Genomic DNA, 20,000 nt, shown 5'->3' on the forward strand with positions numbered 1-20,000 from the left:
TATAAGCAAACCTGATGAGGAGTTTCGCCCTTTTAAAAAGTCATGTTTTGCGGGGGAGGGTGTGTGTGTGGTGTATGTGTGTGTGTGTGTGTGTGTGTGTGTGTGTGTGTGTGTGTGTGTGTGTGTGTGTGTGTGTGTGTGTGTGTGTGTGTGTGTGTGTGTGTGTGTGTGTGTGTGTGTGTGTGTGTGTGTGTGTGTGTGTTTTGATGACGCCTTTGCGATAGAGTAGTATGCTGACATTCCTGTGATGGCCCAACCAGTCTGGTGTGTTGTCCCATTCAGAGACTTGGGCTTTAAACTAATGGATTCCCTCTTTCTCCCCCCCCCATTCTCCACTATCTCTCATCCCATCCTTCCATGCTCAATGATAGCAGAGGGCTATGGCACTGTATGTATTGAAGTGGGAGGGAGATTTTTATCGAAGGCCCAGCGACATCTGTCAATGGGTTTGCATCCTTCATGCCAGAAGGAAAAGATAACTGCAACTCTGTTGCCATTCCACATGATCACACATGCAAAAAATATGACATGAATGTTTTGACTCCTCTCAGGGGACAGGAGTGGTGACTACATATTGATATGAGTGAGTGTTTATTGAGTTTAAAACTCTTCTGATGGCTTAGGCCCTAAATATATTGTAGATATGTTAGAGCAATTTCATCCTAATAGATGTCTTAGATCTTCAGAGTGTCCTCTACTGGTTGTGCCTAGCTTCAAATCCAGACAAGATGAAATGGCATTTAGTCATTATGCTGCCAAATGCTTCAACCAGCTTCCTGTTCAAATTAGAACTGCGTCATCTGCCTTTGGTGATAGTTAGTTAGTTATCTACTATCTATAATACAATTTTTCTTCTCTTTTCTCTTTCTCTACTCTCTAGCACATTGGATGACAGTTTTGTCTGATAATGTGCTTTATAAATAATGTTGATTGATTGATTCATTCATTGACTGATTTTCACACAACAGTTTAATTTCCAAAAAAGACAACAGTCATAAACAAATAGCACTGAACTCAATAACCGTACCCCCACACCACCTCTGTCGGTGAATTGATGAGCTTCTTTTCTGTCGTGATAGCTTACTGTAGGTAACAATCTTCTCCTATCTGTTTTTCTCCATGTTTGGGCTCTGTATCTGAGGCCAGATGGAAGTAGGGTGAAGAAAAGGCTAGGGGGAACCCTTCCGAAAATCGACCGTGGTATATCATGGTTTTCATGTTTTTTTGAGCATGGTTCGGCACATTTTTTTTATTTTTTATTTTTTTTACTATGGTTCAATCATGGTTTGACTATGGTTTAACTATAAAACTAGCCATGGTTTTACCACGGTTTATAATTATTAATTAAATTACCCTTAGCTGCCGCTTTTTTATCCAGTGCACATATTGGTGACAGTCCTTGGAGCAATGTGGGGTTAGGTGCCTTGCTCAAGGGCACTTCAGCCATGGATGGAGGCGTAGGGAGAGGTAGGGTGAGATTTGAAACTGCAACTCTGTGATCTTCAGTCCAACTTCCCTAACCATTACACCAGGCTTGCCCACAAGTTTTCATGTGTTTTTGGATAACCATGAAACCCACAATTAAACATGTTTTTTTTAGCATAGTTTGTGATTACGGTTAAACCATAGTCACAAACCATGCTGAAAAAAACATGAAAACCATGAATAATCATGATCCATGGTTAGTCAGGGACTACCGTTTTCATGGTTACCCTAAAAACATGGATAAGCCATAGTAATACTACTGTTGGTTCAGAGTACTTAGAGTAACCATGACATACCATGTTAAAACCATGGTTACAGTACAACCATAGTCGATTCTCGTAATGGAAGGTTAGGACTGCTAACTATGGTGTGGACTGCATGTGGTGGCTATGTCATTCGCATCAGTGTGGCTGGGGGTAGGGAGGTAGGCAAATTAGTTAATTCTTGACATTTTGTACATGACATTTGGCCACACCTAACATGAGTGTGGCTGCTTGGCATTTGGGTTTAACATCTATACAAGATCATTACGTGGCTTGTTTTTAATCCTGCCATTCAAGTTAGTGATAAGTGAAACTTTGATGAGTAGAGGTCCATTGTAATGATGACTGATAAATAATTGAGTGTATCAAACCATTATCAACTCTTACAATACAGATGGATATTTTGGATGTTGTCATCTCAAAAGAACCTGATTGACATGTATGCACAGTGTTTTATAAGTTTGTGCATAATTCCATGATCATTCCCGCAAACATCATGGTCCATGACAATTATCTTCTAATTTCCCTTGAGATTCTTTTTTTTTTTTTTTTACCAGAAACTTTCCAGTTTTTATCACTGACATTGACACATGATTCAATGCCATTCCATGGCAATTCCATACCAAAAAGCAAAACTAGCGGTTGAAATCAGTTTTTACTGTAGTTTACACTTTTTTGCAACTATTAGTGTACAAATAAGTTATATGTGGCACTATTTCTAAACCCTGATACTCATGTTTCCTCTCAAGTTAGCAAAACCTTTCGCTTTCGCTTTCAACCTACCGCAACACTACCTCTCATCCTTGACACTTTTAATTCAGTTACGAAAACTATGCTTCATTTTGGTGGGTCTGTCATTTGGTGGAGTGAGAGGCTTTTTGCATTTTCTGAGTTTGTGTACACACTCCCTCATTTTTTTAGCAAATGAAAAGTCCATTGTGGTTCTTTGGGTGCTGCTGTTGCTGCTGCTGCGGCGTCGGTAACACTTTACTTTACGGATCGCTAATAAGGTGTTAATTTCATACTAATTTCTCAGTAATTTCAGTCTAATTTTATGGTAATAACTGCTTGTTATTAGTAATAACAGCAAAAGAACCATATGGTTTCCAGTGCAATTACACTATAATTTCTCATTAATAACAGCAAAAATAACCATACAGTTTCCAGTGCAATTATGCTGTAGTTTCTAGTTAATAGTAGGCTAATGGAAACAGCTACTGTGTCATCATAGTAGTTAGGTGGTAGGTATGCCAGTAACTAAACGGTATCAGCCGAAGTAGTTTCATACTAATTAGGCTACATCAGGGCCGTAATGTGCAATATTTCCTCTTCCTATGTTATTGCATAGAAACGACCACCCAAGCATCCTTGTATTATTTCTGCTTAATTACCTTGTAAACAATTGAGTATTTATATGGAAATAAGATAGAATCAGGGCCGTAAAATGCATTATCACCTATTCCACTCAATTTTATGGAAATTACATATTTTCATGGTCTTAAAATGTCTTATTTCTTATTTCCACTCAATTACTTAGTTATTATCATTTTTAATACAATATAGACTAGCCTACTATGAAGTGATTCAAGTACACAGACAAACACATTGTGTGCAAAACTTTATTTATTTTTCCAATCAGTTATGAGATTCATGTTCACTGATGTGAGGTTGTCAATCTGCCACCATCCAGAGGAAGTCCTGTGAACACAAACAAACAAACAGAGAAGTCAACTGCAAGACCGGTTTCACCACGTTTATTTTTTTATGTTATCAATTCACCATCGCTAAATTTGCTTCTGAAATGCAGTACCATGTTAAATGCACGTTGTAAATCTTCCTCAGGCTGACATCGTTGCTGATTTACAAAGGCAAACTCTAGCTAGCACCTAGCTTCAGTCATTGAAAACATGGTGGGCAGAGCTAGCTAGTGGTTTCCATTGTAAAGGTACTTCTGTATGCCGTTTCATTTCCAGAACAAACATAAACATAACACTAACTCATAAAACATGTTTGCATAAGGCTAAAGTAATTCGACGATTGAAGGTGGATGACATCAACATCAAGACCATTTTACCATTCGGCTGATACCGTTTAGTTACTGGCATACCTACCACCTAACTACTATGATGACACAGTAGCTGTTTCCATTAGCCTACTATTAACTAGAAACTACAGCATAATTGCACTGGAAACTGTATGGTTATTTTTGCTGTTATTAATGAGAAATTATAGTGTAATTGCACTGGAAACCATATGGTTCTTTTGCTGTTATTACTAATAACAAGCAGTTATTACCATAAAATTAGACTGAAATTACTGAGAAATTAGTATGAAATTAACACCTTATTAGCGATCCGTAAAGTAAAGTGTTACCGAGGCGTCATATGTGTGTTTTGCGTGTTATGTTTTACGACACTGTTATGACACTGCTATGTCATATGTATGACGTTGGCGTCAAGTGAAGTGAAGTGTAACCATGCCTAAAGCACTTGCAAAAAACACCTGCTTACTTAGTCGTTTTTGGGAAAAGGTGGTCTCAGCCTATAAAAACCTAAATATCTAATCCTCTGAAGTACAAAGCATGAAATAAATAAAAATAATAAATTAAAATCTAAAACCCTTCTCTTGCATTACAATGTGTTCATTCATCTCTAACATAGCCACATTTGTAATGATAAACTCAAATCTAATGAGCCTGACTGCTGGGTCCATGCTGCTCCAGGCGCCTGGGTTAAGTCAGCGTACAGTATATACGGAGCATCCAATTGCCAACATTTTGACATGTCAATGTTTTTTGCTTTTTACACTGTGTATTTTCTTTGCCTACAAATACAAACAACGACTTCAACTCATTTTCATCTCCTCTGTAAAACAGGGATAAAGTAAACACTTAAAACTTTTTTTGTTTTGTTCTTTTGAATATGTCCTATAATTCCTAAAATGGTAGGGTGCAGCTCCCAAAACTCCTCCCATTAACTGCAATGCGTACCGATAACACCTGACAGAAAAATATGAAGACAGCCACACCCAAACACTCAGGCCTGTGAGGCATCACTAGGGACTAGTTTTGCCTCTAATGAACGGAAAATACCAAAAAGTCTACCGGAAACTGTATCACCACACAGGCTTTGGGGCACCTGGGGTGGGGGCCCAAAGGGTGTTTCCTTTGTTCCCCTTGTCATATGCCCCATCATCGCGACGTCTTGACAAGACAATGTCTGCTGTAGTTTAAATTCGTTCATTCTTATTGTTTAAGGTTCGTCTCCCCTTCGGGCCAAGTCGAAGCCTGGGGGTCCATAGAGTGTTGCCATGGTTCCCCTTGTGACATGCCACACCTGTGCATACCATATATCCATCATGACTATGACTTTAGAGATGAGTTCCTTCCTACACTGTCAGCTCTTTAAATGTCAATCTTGTTCACCCACATTTCGACAGCTTCTAGAAGACTCTTGTACTGCGTGTTGCAATATTTTGCTGCTTTTTGCAGTTTACAGTTGCCTCTTGTTCCCAAAACAAATGCAAACAATGGTTACAATTCAGTTTCCTTATCTGTATACCAGACAGTTTTGAGCCAGGCAGCATCAATCATGCATTGATGTGAAGGATGTTATGATGGACAGCTCTTAAACAAGGTCTTCCTGTCTCCTTTTGAGTCAGGGTGTCCTAATATTTGTAATGCTAGAGTGAAGTAGACATTACATTGCCAGACAACATTGCTGATAATGCTATGCCACAAGTCAGTACTTCAAAGGGAACGATGTCTTCCCTTCACAAATGTAGACATTGGGTCATACCAATCATACCACAGATTTAACACAGCGACCACACCCGATCTCAGAAATTCTAAATCGCAGTTAAAATGGCAGTTACACTTGACATTTGGCTGCATTTTCAAACACACAAACACACACACACACACACACACACACACACACACACACACACACACACACACACACACACACACACACACACACACACACACCACACACACACACACACACACACACTCACACAGAGACACACACACACACACACCATGCTCACTGTTGCACGGATTAATAAATATCACTCAATTGTATTGCAACTCCGATTTTTGTTCTTACATTCTTGACAACATCTGGGCCAGACTCCGGTAAGCTATAGCTGCCAACATTAATAACCTTGATCAGAATATTGATCTGATTTGAAATTACCTTTGTTGTTTTTACTGGAGAGATAATGTTAAAGAGGTCTGACTGATTTTAATATGTTCATTTTTTACTTGTTCATTTTTTACACACACTCTCTCTCTCTGTCTCTCCCCCCTCTCTCTCTTTTCTCTCTCTCTCTCGCTCTCTCTTCTCTCTCTCTCTCTCTCTCTCTCTCTCTCTCTCTCTCTCTCTCTCTCTCTCTCTCTCTCACACACACACACACACAATGCATACACCCCCTACCCCCAAACACACACATACTGCAGTATACCCACATGTGTGTACACATTAGCTTGGTTAAGGTGTGTCCATAGAAATACTGGATATACACGCTTACTATGGGAGTGTCTATGTGGATTAGGATTAACTGAACATGTGCCATGTGACCAAGAATGAAGATGTTCAGTATAATGCCAATGTTTATGCACAACTCAAAAGGGCAGTCATGGACAAGTGGTTAGGGAGTTGGGCTTGTTGACTACTGGTCGCCAAAGGGAGGTGATTGAATAACAGGAACTTTCCCCCATGCCCTGCCATGATCAAGAAACCGTTGCACCTTCCTACCACACTACACAATTGGGTGCCGAATGCGATTTTGGCATATGTGAGGCATAAATGCAATTTTGCTGTGTGCGCTGTGTGCTGTGTTTCAAAATGACACCAGGAATTTCCCAGGTGGTCTTTAAACTGTGCTTTAGGGCGATTTATGATCACTACTTGTGTGAGTAGTTGTGAAAAGTAGATCTACAATGTATTCTAGACCTATTCTATTCTGTTCCACTCATAAATACAGGAACTATACCTGTTAAATATCAGTGATTTCACCCTTATTTTTTTCTTTGGGGATGAATAAAAGTACCTACTCTACTCTACTCTACTCTACTCTACTCTACTCTACTCTACTCTACTCTACTCTACTCTACTCTACTCGACTCTACTCTACTCTACTCTACTCTACTCTACTCTACTCTACTCTACTCTACATGTTATTACCTCACTGCTGTATCACAATATGTCCACACTACACTACACAGCTTAGCTGTCATGGACACTCCCCAAATGGTGTGCCTTCAAGCAGGGGTGGAGAAACCGGTCATAACTGTAGAAGGCACGCTGCACATTAGTGAACTGCAGTGCCGCCCAGTGGGGAGAAAGGGACTGACAATAGGATTTCAAACCCTTTTAAAAGTGCTTTCCGTCTTTTTCTTACCTAAAATGTCAACCCTGCCACAAGCTCCACATGTCATAGCAAATGTTGCTGTGTACGTCAGGCCAAAGGTTGTCAGTGTTGAAGTGAATGGAAACCAGCTTTTTTCCATGTCTCCATTGCTGTCAGAAAGGATATGTGTTTAGTGGTGTGGTAGCATGGATAAAAAGACAGTAATGTGCAATTTGAACGCCACCTTGACCTACCGTACATTATATTGCCCTATAGGCTTACTTGTAGTGTCATCACTTTAAAATTTGCTACAGAGGAAGGCATCTCAATGTAAGAGGAAAGCTCCACATCGTTTTATTATTTCTTGTCATGGCAATGGCATACAAGAAAATTGTGAGAGGGTGCCTCCGTTACCCCTGTTAGTGCAGGTAGCCTCTGTGAATTCACGAACAAGTAAAGTTGTGGCCAGATAACAGGTGCATTGTCGGTGCAATGAGCAGGGCAGTGAGAAAGAGGCTCTTTTGCACATGCGCACACACATGCACAAACCCGAACTGCAACATTTATGGACATGTGAAGCTTAAGACTGTGTGTTTTTGTGAACTTTGGCAAAAGGACGGGGAATGGGCAAATTTTTGTTAACTGTGTGGTGGTTGGGGAATGTTTGGTGTTGGGTTGGTGGCTGTTCATGACAGCAGGGTAAGTTACTTTTTATGACACATCATATGAACACATAGGCTATAACATATTTAAAGGTGCACTGTGTAGGATTGTGGCCAGAGTAGGTATTGCAACTATGCTGATCATTGAAACTGTGCTGTCTATTGCCAAATTTGATCTTGTCAGGAATATTTACTAAGTAATAAACTAATATTTACTTGTAGACTATGGCCAAAGTACAGTAAGTTAGGCAACTAAAATTGGCAGGCATGGAGAAGATCCACCTTTTCATGTATGAAAAAAAGCAATTTTCCCAGTCATAATGAACTAGGTCTACTTAAAATATTATACTCCGCACCTTTAATGTTGCATTGAATTCAAGCAGTAGCTGGTCTGGTCAAATAGTTTATTTATTTATTTATTTTAATGGTATATCTGTCTCTCTCTCTCTCTGTCTCTCTCTCTCTCTCTCTCTCTCTCTCTCTCTCTCTCTCTCTCTCTCTCTCTCTCTCTCTCTCTCTCTCTCTCTGTCTCTCTCTCTCTCTGTCATATCACAATACATTACCGGATATGTCATTTGACAGTGGAATGGGCTGCTCCTGGAATGTCACACACACACACACACACACACACACACACACACACACACACACACACACACACACACACACACACACACACACACACACACACACACACACACACACACACACACACACACACACACACACACACACACACAGTGGGGGTGTGAGGCCATCTATCAGACTGCTGGAATCCTGTCAGCGTGTCTCACCTGCATACTGTACATGGCTTTATATTAGGCCTAGAGCACTCCTAGTCACAGCTGAGGGAGGCATAGTGTTATTGCATAGATCAGTGCACATAGTCTCCTATATACAGCATGGATACTGTAAAAAAACATGAGTATACAACAGTAAGGAAGATGAATGCCATTGGAAATATGGCAACATTACTGAGCATGCAACATTACATAGCATGGTACCTACCGGTTCATCCTACTGTACTTAACTGCATTATATGCTGCAATGTGAGGTATACCCTCCTTCAGTCAATTTCAATATGCTGTTGTATTGCTCACGCTACCCTTGACTTGTCAGTGCTGGGTGATGCCACATTTTCCGGCTCAGCCCTTTCCGAGATATGAGCTATTCTAATGGCTAATTGTTTACATTTTAAAAAAAAACAAATTAACATAGGCCTACTCCAAATATTTTCCCAAAAGGTACCGCTGTTTGCTAGTTGTCTGCTGAAGTTGCATAACCTTTTGGATGTTTTTGGGAATACATTTTTAAAAAATGTTTTTTTTAAATGTAAACAAACCGCTGCCCCCATTACAATGACCAGGATCTTGAAGAAGGCTGAAGAAGAAAAAGAAAAGTACTCAGGTACTGACAAGTCCAGGATAGTGTGGGCATTACAACTGCATGTTGAAATTGACTGAAGTTATCATTTAACTGTATTATATGCATCAATGTGAAGTATACCCTTCCCTACGAGTGCAAAGTGCAATGACTACTGTAGTGATTGCAGGTGAGGGATAGCATGGATATTTTTCCATGGGCTATGTTTAAACCAGACCCACTCTTTCTCTCATGTCTGGTCTTGCCTGTATAACTATAAACTGCGCAGGTGAACATGAGTGTACTTGTTACCGGAGTAGCCAACAACATTTGTAGCGCCTGTGCCAACAACCACGAGACAAACATTACAGCATGAAGGCATATGAAAACAAAACAGACATTCCCCAGACAGGTGTGGGTGGAGACCGGGAGAGAGAGAGAGAGAGAGTGTGAGTTTGCGTGTGAGTGTGTGTACCATAGACAAATATGTAAATATTGGTGTGTCCAAAAGAGAGAATCAGTCCAATGACAGTAGTTGTTAATCTCGCTTGTCCACCTGGTAGGAAGTTGTCGCTACTGGTGATGCCAGTGTGCCCCAGAGTGATGCCAGTTCCAGGTTAGTCTTGCAACACAGCTGTAACTGAACACCTCAGGAATACCAGGTAAGAGGGTAAGAAGCAGGTGAGAGATGAAAAGGGTGTGTGCATTTGAGGGTACATTTTACAGTGGTGTGTGTGTGTGTGAGAGAGAGAGAGCGAGAGAGGGGGAGAATTCTGCCGAAAGATAGTTAGAAAACCAGTTTCTCTACGTCATTCCTGTTGAAGATGTGACCCTCCATTTTCGTGTGTTTGTGTTTTCTACCTTCCTACATCATACAGGTTTCTTCCACTGCCTTGCACATCGTTGTAATTCATCTCCTCTCAGGTGAGTTCTGTCACCAAGGTTACAATTAACTAATGAATTGTTTTCAGTTGCAGTATACACTACAGGTGCAAGTTGTCATTAATAATAATATATTGCTGAAATGTCATTCTTTCTTGCTTCAAAGGGGTTAGAGTGTCTAACTTCAACGTAAGAACGGATGCAAGACAAGAGTTTTATGCCTGTTGTGTGGTGTGATAAGTATACAGTACAATAACCATAAGCCACATTGCTTTTCAGAAGCCATGAAAATCGCGTCCTTCAACGTTCAACGATTTGGGTTGAAAAAAGTGTCAGATCCATTTGTCTTGTCGACACTTGTCAAGGTAATTACATGGTGCTTTTCCAGTTCTGTCAAGATTTTGTATAGCACTTTTTTGCGTGCATGCGTGTGTACACCTTGGGCAAGGATAATGTAACCTATAGAAACAGTTATTAGGCTACTTATTGTTCTGGTAGTCTATGATCTTTATCTTCTTTTTTTGTCAGATTTTCGGTTTATCTCTTGTCACCCATAGATGTTTGAAGATGCTTTTTGTTTACTGTATTTTTTCACATAATATATACACTGTAAAAAAAATATATCAGTGATAAATCATGATAACTTAGTTAAGTTATTCTACTATAAAACTGTAAAAAAGCAGCATGAGTTAGCTTGAAATCACTAGTTTACCAGCTGCTTCAGAATTCCAAGTTAATTTAAATCCTTATTGTAAGTTGTGTGAAGCTTTGAATTGAAGCTCTGTGTTGTTTGAACATTATCAAATGGCTTCAGAAATGGTCAATTCAAAGCTTCACATAACTTACAGTAAAGAACTAAATTAAGTAATACAGTAATGAGAAAGAAAGTAATTGTGAGCACTTGTGTATTTGCAAATAGCACGTGATAGATTGTAGGACATTTGACCTTAAATAGAAATGAATGCAATCGAAATATAGCAGCAAGAGAAACAGAAACAGGCAGGTGGGATGTTACCTGCTGTGGCATATTTGAATGCAGGGTGTGGCAGAGTCTCCCCTATGATGCTTGGCAATGTCCCTTGTCTGAGCACCGTTTGTTCTAAGGGGAAAGAATTCTGTTATTATCTGGATTACCTGTTATTTACTTGTCCAACATTGCCGAGAGCAGATGCGTTCATACCACTCAAATCCATGTGCGACTAACATGTCCTCACGTGGAGCTATAGTATACTCTCACTTGAAAAGATCATTTCTTTCTCTTGACTCTGTCACATGTAGGTCAAACTATGTGGGGATGGGCATTTTTACAACCCTCTGACGTATCCTCAAGTGTAAACATAGTAATTACATTCTCATCCATGGAACTCACCCATGGTGTCAGACATGACCGTGAGATGCATTCTTACCGCCTAAATTACATCAGACTTACTCATACTCCCTCACATGTAATTACAGTACAATCGGCCTATTACCTCACTTATGGAGGGGCTAGTAAGCTGAGAAGGGGGATTTATTGAATTGAGGAGGGCTTGTGAGATCTGAGACCTGTGTGTAGAGCCCAGAGTTTGGTGACATGTCTCTAGTTGTGGAAGTGGACCCTTGCAGGTTTCTGTCTCTGCTGTTCCCCAGATCGTGTCTCGGTATGACATCATGCTGATCTTGGAGGTGACAGATGTGAGTGGGGACTCTGTGGACCTCTTCCTCAAAGAGCTCAACGCGTGAGACACACACACACACACACGCATGCATGCATGCAACAACACTCATAGTTAGCTTACATACAGTAAATGTATGCCATTAACTTTTGACCATTAACAAAATACAAATTGTTGTCAGACTTTACCATAATGAATTCATCAGTGAACAAAGTAGACGTGATTGTCATTATACTAAACTAAACGTCAATAAGAAGAATGCAACAATGTCATAAATGTACACATGCACTTTTGCTTATGGGCTGTGCTGAATGGCTGACTCCATGCAGAGCGAACACGGTGCACCACTACACTCTGAAGATCAGCACCCGACTGGGCCGGACCAGATACAAGGAACAGTTCCTCTTCCTCTACAGGTCACTATCTCTAGTTTTCATCTCTATTTCTGGTTTCAACATTCATTGGCAATAGTTGTTTTCCCACAGATTTTTTTTGATAGGAAGGGCTGAGGTTTTACCTCATTGATTTTGCTAGATTAAAAAAAAATGTTTCATTGTATAGTTACGTATATTTGTTTATATTTTTTTTCCTTTTCATTCCAAATTTCAACACGATCTGTCAAGCTGTTGGAATGCCAATACTGTATTCAAATGGTTGACAATTTTTTTTATGGTCTGACTTTGACCAGCATTGTCTAGTAGTAGTCCGTTCACCTGAACACCATTGAGATAATACATCCTTGTGGTTTAAACGCCTATTGCTGGTCTTGTCCTCTACAGGGATGACCTGGTGGATCTGGTGGATACGTATCAGTATGAGGATAACCAGGTGGACGACCACGATGCCTTCGCTCGGGAGCCTTACATCCTCCGCTTCATGTGTTCCCACACAGGTATACTCACACACACACCCTACTGTATACTCTGTGGAAATCTATGTTTAAAGGTGCACTGTGTAGGATGGGGTCCAGAGTGGGAATTGCAACTATGCTGCTCATTAACACGGTGACAATCTATTGCCAAATGTAATCTTTTCATGAATATTTACTAAATAATAAACTAATATTTACTAGTATAACCAAAGTAAAGTAATATTTAAAAAATGTCTATTTATGGAAATTCAAAATGGCTAACATGGAGAAGATCCCACTTTTCATGTATGAAAAGTGCAATTTTCCCAGTCATAATGAAAATAGTGTAAAAAAGTATTTGTAAAAAAGGTAACATTTATGAATGGGCAGGATTCCTTCTGCCCAGTCCCGGTCCCACTTTCCCCATAGATGAGGAATATATGACTAAATGAAATGATAGCAATTTTGAATTCAATTTAATTATTGGTTGTAGTTACAGTATTACCAACAGCCTATTTATCATTACTGGTAAGTTGGTATCATTTAGAGTCAAACAATTGCAGCATTTTTCGCAGTTGAGAGCAGGGTGAATCTCCAGATTAACCATTCTGGCTTTGTTGAACACTTTTTGAAGATGTTTTACCTTTTGTAAAACTTGCCTTGCCTTGCCTTGTTTCAGCATTTTATACACCAAGCTTGTTTAGCTCTGGCCTGCTGATGTGAAATGATTTCAAGTGACAGGACGAAGCCCAGTCGTTTCAATTCTTTTTGTGTTTAGGTGGTTCAGCATGAAGACACTGTGTTCCATGCAGGGTGAATCACACCCATAGTATTATGCATACCAACTCTTTTGGAATAGACAGCTTGTCTGCTGTGCACGCCCACGCCTTTACTGTAATGTGACACTGGAGTGTGTGTGTGTGTGCGTGCGTGCGTGCGTGCGTGCGTGTGTGTGTGTGTGTGTGTGCATGAGTTCTTATATGTTTTGAGTCTGAGAAAATGTTTTTGAAAATGTTTGATGTAACTACCACTGTGTTGCTGGGTACTCAGGTGTGAGTTATTGTGATGAGTAGTCTATTAAACACACCCCAGAAGAGGTGTTGGCCACCTTAAAAAAAGAAAAAGCTGTCTCACACTCCCAAGTTGTAGCCAAAGTTTTAATATTGTGACACCATTTCGGCCCAAATGGGAGTACCCCCCTTAAACTGATGAGTAATCTACTATCAGTGTGTGTGTGTGTGTGTGTGTGTGTGTGTGTGTGTGTGTGTGTGTGTGTGTGTGTGTGTGTGTGTGTGTGTGTGTGTGTGTGTGTGTGTGTGTGTGTGTGTGTGTGTGTGTGTGTGTGTGTGTTTCCAATTGTCTAGGAGGTCATGCCTGAGTATCTTTAGAACTGTTTTTTGTTGTTGTAATGTTTAGTTTTAAAGGACTTGGTGCTAATCCCGGTACACACTAAACCAGACGACAGCGTGAAGGAGCTGGATGAGCTGTACGAGGTGTTCCAGATGGTTCACAAGAAGTGGAACACAGATGTGAGTTATACACAACGCAAAAGAGCATTTTTTTAGGTTTATTCTACAGATTTGAAGACAATGCCTGCAACATTTCAAACTATTTGGAGAGGAATGGCTAATTCCAAAATAAGCCAACAGGGAACTAGCAGTTTCAGCCTGATGAACGAAATAAACAACCGAATAACTGAAATGTTCTTCTTTTGAATGTTTTTTTTTGGGGGGGGGGTGATTTTAACCTTTATTGAGATAGGACAGTGTGACAGGAAGCGAGTGGGGAGAGAGATAGATGGGGAAGGATCTGCAAAGGACCTCGGCCAGAATCAAACACGGCTCGCCAGTGTAGTAACCCAGTGCCCTACCGTTAGGCCATGGAAGGGCCACGAATAACTACATTTTTTAAGTATATAATAATTTCATGGCCTTACCAATACAGTAGTTTGAATTTGTAGTAACAATTTCTGACCACAACCAGGACCACTGACTACAGTACATGCATCATTGATGTTCTCCTTGTTTCATCCCTCAGAATGTGATGATTCTTGGGGACTTCAATGCAGACGGAACATACGTCTCTGACTTCAACCAGATCCGCATCAGGTCCGACAAGAACTTTCACTGGCTGATTGGAGATGATGTGGACACTACTGCCAACACAGGGAATGAACACACATATGACCGGTTCGTATGCACATACTGTATAATGAATAGCACTGTACTGTATGTATGCAGGGCGGCTAACAGACCCGGGACCAAGACAGTCATATGAAAGGGCCCCCCATCCAATACATACAATGAAATGACACCTCCCTGGCCCAGGACATCTGAGCCCCCCCCCCCAGCTTGTATACACTCTGCATGACTTTTTATTCCTTTACTCCCATATGGAGAGATCACATTTTTGGCTTTTTTGTTTTGTTCGGAGGTGCATATGAAAATATGTCATTTTACCTTAGCATTAAAAAAGGGAAGGAAAACATTGTTGGGTTCAGCTCTACCTCTCGAAAACAAAGGCCCTTTCGGGGCCATTATCACTAGCCTAATTCATATTTACATACCGTATATACATGTATGACAATAAAATTCCATATCCATGATAAGTGGTGGGCCGTTATCGGCGTTAACATGCTGCGATAATGTGAGACTCTTGTCGCGCGACAAAGAAAATATCGCACGTTAATCTAGTCTCAAAATATGGATTTGGGGTTTGGGGATGCGCTTCACCATAGCGTTCGATTGACAGACGCTTTCAGACTGCCCTCCAGTCACTTCGTCTCTCCACCTGTTGCTCAGCAGAGCAGACCTACTAAATATGAACAGTGTTTGCATGCTGTAAACATCAATCTCTCTGCCGTGGTAGGTGTTGTTTTAGTGCTTTTTCATAAGTGGTAGACTAGAGAGACGTTATTGTTTGATGTGAAGCAGACATTATTGTGTACCAGCCCGACATAGCCTACATTTTCTCACGCATTGCATGGAACACAAACAACAGTCCTGTTCCAGAAATCTTGCCTGTGCCATAATTGCAAAACATTCCGTGTGATATACATTTTGAAGATTGTCAAACTGAAACTGTCAATATCTACTCTCGCTGAATGTTTGTGTTATGATCGCGCATTTGCGACTCATATCAGACGGTAATAGGCTACACCTCGCGGTTGTTGCGTTTGAGCCAACCTCGCGGTCGTCGCGCTTGACTTTTTTTTTTTTTTTGCAAACTGAATTCATTTGGAGTTGTAACTCCGCTGGCATTCTAACGCAGAGAACAACTGTCAGGTTTAGGCAAAATCGATGTGGGCCAGTGCTTTAGGGTCTAGAACTAGCTTTAGAAATCTAGTAGCCTGGCTCTGACTTTGCTGTACCTGCTGCGCAGCTCCTCCCTCTCTAAAGGAGCCGCTGCCCTTTTTAACAGTCAGTGGCAGATTCTCTCTCTCTCTCTCTCTCTCTCTCTCTCTCTCTCTCTCTCTCTCTCTCTCTCTCTCTCTGCCCATTAGAAATGCTGAATTGTTGAGGTCATTTTGTTTAAATAGTCTAAATGTTTGATAGATGTATCTGTAGGCCTATTTGCCTCCACAATTTATAGCACTGTTCATTTTGAAATGTCAGTATATTATGATTGTAAATGCTTCCTAACATATTCAAAACACTTTTCAAATATTGCAGTGATTTTATTTTTCATCACCAAATAATCAACCATTTTTTTGATGATGAGATGCATTTTGGAAAAAAGAGATGAGCTAAAACCCCCTAGGTTTTTTTTCGTCATTATTTCGCTAGCGTGCCTATTCTGAATGAGCCATTTTGATATAGATTAATCTAGATTAATTTCATAATTACAGTGAGATTAATCTAGATTAAAAAAATTAATCTATGCCCACCCCTAGTGATAAGCAATGTGTCATTCCATTCTGTAAACTTTTCCCTGTGTGTGTGTGTGTGTGTGTGTGTGTGTGTGTGTGTGTGTGTGTGTGTGTGTGTGTGTGTGTGTGTGTGTGTGTGTGTGTGTGTGTGTGTGTGTTCAGTATTGTAGTGTATGGCGATGACATGCTGGCGGCTGTAGTGCCTGGCTCTGCCCAGCCCTTCAACTTCCACACTGAATACAACCTGTCTGAGAGAAAGGTAAGCATCACAATGCTTTACAGACACACACACACACACACACACACACACACACACACACACACACACACACACACACACACACACACACACACACACAGTTGACATTATTATGCAGATTTTCATGGAGTTGTGTTTAAAAAAAAAAAAAAAAAACTTTGCCTTATTAAAACTGTTTATGTCTAAGGCCCGATTCACACAGGATCAATATTACCTATGGACCATTGGTTATTTGCTATTACCCCTGCACAGTGTTTCACTGAAATACAGGAATTATTACTTCACAATTTATAGACATAGCACATTCGCATGGGACTAAGAACTCAGTAAATTGTTGCAAATGACCTGTGGTCCAGATGTAGTATTAATCCGGTGCAAATTGCTCTGAAGTCTACACACCAACACAGTCTGCAACGTGTTTTACATCTTCAGTTCACTTTTTACTATATATTGTGCATGTGTCTAACTCCACACACTCTCCTCCTTAGGCCCTGAAGGTGAGCGATCACTACCCGGTGGAGGTGGAGCTGCGCTGGGAGCCTCACGGCCCCATCGGCTGGAACATGGGCCCCCCCAACGGGCCCATGGCCAACCCTCGCTCCTTCCCACCACCACACCAGCACCACCACGCTGACCATCCAGCTACAGGCACACCGGAATTCGAACTCATCCCAGACAGTGAGCTGCCACCCTACGAGCCCTCCTTCCCAATCCCGCCGGCTGACCACCGCTACGATCCAGCAGCAGGGACACAAAGAAAGCAGATACCTGTACCTTTTGACTCGGGTGCTGGGAGCAGCTCGTCGCCGTACCCAACCATAAGAAGTGACCTGCGGCAGTATGACCCTGTCACCAGGGGTGGCCCAAGAATGGCCTATGATTCAACTGTTGGAGGGACCCTGCCACAAGTGTTTAGAGGAACCAGGGATGACCTCCCTCAGCCGTCACCATTTCAAGGTTTGAACAACCAGTTGGATGTCATTTATGTACGCTATGTCCTTGACAGTGTCCTTGACAGTTGGTTATGTGGTTGCTCTTTTAACCGAACAATAACGTTTTCCAAAGTTGTGTCAAGAGTTTCATCGCAACAGGGTGAAGGGCACTTCTGAATCTATTTGTGTCTCCAATCAGCTGCACTTGAAAGAAAACAAGAGAACCAGCCCCCTGGTGCCCCCTAGTGCCCAAGTGGAACCCTGCACTAGACCCTAGGCACCATCGGGCCGTGACACTTATGAGACACATTTTCACTTCCAACCTGTAGGGTGACTGTAGAGGAAAGCTACTCTTTTGCCTCTTTTCCATTGGTAGGCCAACAGCTCGACACAGAGCGCCTCACCCCCCACTTTTTGCTTTTCGCTTGGACACAACATAGTTCAATCTTAAAGCAAGAAGAGGTGGCCGAGTCGTGCTCTGTCGAGCCGTAGGCCTACCAGAAATCCGGCAGTGGAAATGAGCCTTTTGTTGCTTTAACAGTGCTGCCTGTTTTTCAGTGCCCTCAGTGTACCCTCCTCAACCCTGGCTATGCCTTTGGTTTTAACACTGCTATGAGGTTTTGTGAGCAGCAGGAGGGGAAAGACATTGGGTGCTGTTAAGACACAGCGAGCGTTATACATTTTCTGTTACCAGAATGGCAATGACCAAGTCATAGTAGCCCTGTGTTATGTCATAGCATTGTAGTACTATAGTAGTTAACTTTTCAATGACTATAACAGTGTGCCACTGGAGGTACGGTGTGCACCCAGGGGCTACGGCATCAGAAAGTAGTTTTCATCTTGAGAGAACAATAAAGACAGCGGTCGGCACCTCTGAGCCTGCATAGTGCAGTTGTTGCTTGTGGAAGGCAGCATGGCATATTCAGAAGTGCCCTTGACCTCATTACACACTAGTGATGAACCACTTAAACCATTTTGGAAAAAAAAGTTAGGCTAAACATTTCGATAAGGCTGAAATCTACTGAGTGTTGTTGCTTTAACCGAGCTGTGTGTTTCTCGGGTGTTGCAGGGAATGCAGTGGTGATCTTTCCCCCGCGAGTGGAGCAGTTGATGGTGGAGGTGCTGGGCATGCAGAGGGACAACATGCTGCTGGAGAGGGAGAAGCTGGGCCTGGAGATACAGATGCTCAAGCAGCGATTGGCCAGACCTGACGGGGAATAATGTGTGTGTGTGTGTGTGTGTGTGTGTGTGTGTGTGTGTGTGTTGGGGTGTAGCTGTGGCCTAGTGTTTTAGGGAGATGGACTTAAGATCAGAGGGTTTGCAGGTTTGAGTCCCACCTACCTCTCCCTACACCTCCATCCATGGCTAAGGTGCCCATGAGCAAGGCACCTAACACTGCTCCAGGGACTGTAACCAATACCCTGTAAAATAACTGTAAGTCGCTTTGGATAAAAGCGTCAGCTAAGTGTAATGTAATGTAATGTAATAATTGTGCGCAAGACTCTACATGTAAACTAAAGAGGATGACTTAGGTGTTCCATTGATCACAGGACAAAAAACACTGTATGCAACCGACTACATCATGTGACTGATTATAACCAAATATATCTATTCTGGCACGTAAATATATTTAATTCATATTACCAGCATTCCATACTAATGCGCACAATACATACGTATATGACATCTTCCCCTTTTCAAGATGACAGCAAGGCACAATGCAATGCTAATACTGCAATGGCTGGGTCAACACAGACACATAATAATGGCAATGAGGAAATGTTGTTGATTGGCCCGAACAGACAGGGAGCGTGATGCTTAGACTTCAGAAGGCAGCTTTGTTTGGCCTGTGTTCTAGATGACTCAGAGACAAAGAATATTTTACAATGTCCATGTGTGAATACTCCACTGTGTTTTTGCGTGTGTGTGTGTGTGTGTGTGTGTGTGTGTGTGTGTGTGTGTGTGTGTGTGTGTGTGTGTGTGTGTGTGTGTGTGTGTGTGTGTGTGTGTGTGTGTGTGTGTGTGTGTGTGTGTGTGTGTGTGTGTGTGTGTGTGTGTGTGTGTGTGTGTGTGCGTGGTACAGCTGCATGCTTAATTCAAACTGTTGAGTTTATGTGATGTTCAGAAAACCACAGTGTTTGTTATTTCATTGTTTGTATGTTTCACATACAGGGTACTTACCTATTTTGTTAATAATAAAACATACAGTGACATGATGTTTGATTTCTTGTGTTGCTAGGAAAACAAAAATATATATAATATTTAATCTAAATCTAAAACCTAATGTACTGTCTCTTTGATCATAGCCTACAAGACCTTTAAAAAGGGAATATATAAATGAGAGGTGAGCTTCAGCGTACTTTTGCAGACTATGTCAATAGACTTTGTGATAGACAAGTTTTTGATGCGTTAGTAAAACTTGCCACT

At 41.3% G+C, this 20,000-nt stretch overlaps 1 protein-coding gene across 2 annotated transcripts; it reads left to right on the plus strand.

Annotated features, from left to right (window-relative positions):
• The first annotated feature begins 9,692 nt into the window (after window positions 1-9,692).
• On the plus strand, window positions 9,693-19,524 carry LOC134466572 (deoxyribonuclease-1-like). 2 transcript variants are annotated; one of them, XM_063220478.1, is made up of 11 exons: window positions 9,693-9,789; window positions 10,006-10,051; window positions 10,289-10,374; window positions 11,639-11,727; window positions 11,994-12,080; window positions 12,444-12,556; window positions 13,931-14,043; window positions 14,552-14,703; window positions 16,545-16,641; window positions 17,130-17,598; window positions 18,643-19,524. In XM_063220478.1, the coding sequence occupies exons 3-11, from the start codon at window positions 10,294-10,296 to the stop codon at window positions 18,792-18,794; spliced, it is 1,353 nt and encodes a 450-aa protein (XP_063076548.1). In that variant the 5' UTR covers window positions 9,693-9,789; window positions 10,006-10,051; window positions 10,289-10,293; the 3' UTR covers window positions 18,795-19,524. The 2 variants fall into 2 exon arrangements, with proteins under 2 accessions (XP_063076548.1, XP_063076541.1); XM_063220471.1 differs by lacking the exon at window positions 9,693-9,789 and having other exon boundaries at window positions 9,876-10,051.
• The last annotated feature ends 476 nt before the right edge of the window (window positions 19,525-20,000 follow it).

This window comes from Engraulis encrasicolus, chromosome 2, assembly GCF_034702125.1.
Source record: "Engraulis encrasicolus isolate BLACKSEA-1 chromosome 2, IST_EnEncr_1.0, whole genome shotgun sequence".
NCBI classification, from domain to species: domain Eukaryota; kingdom Metazoa; phylum Chordata; class Actinopteri; order Clupeiformes; family Engraulidae; genus Engraulis; species Engraulis encrasicolus.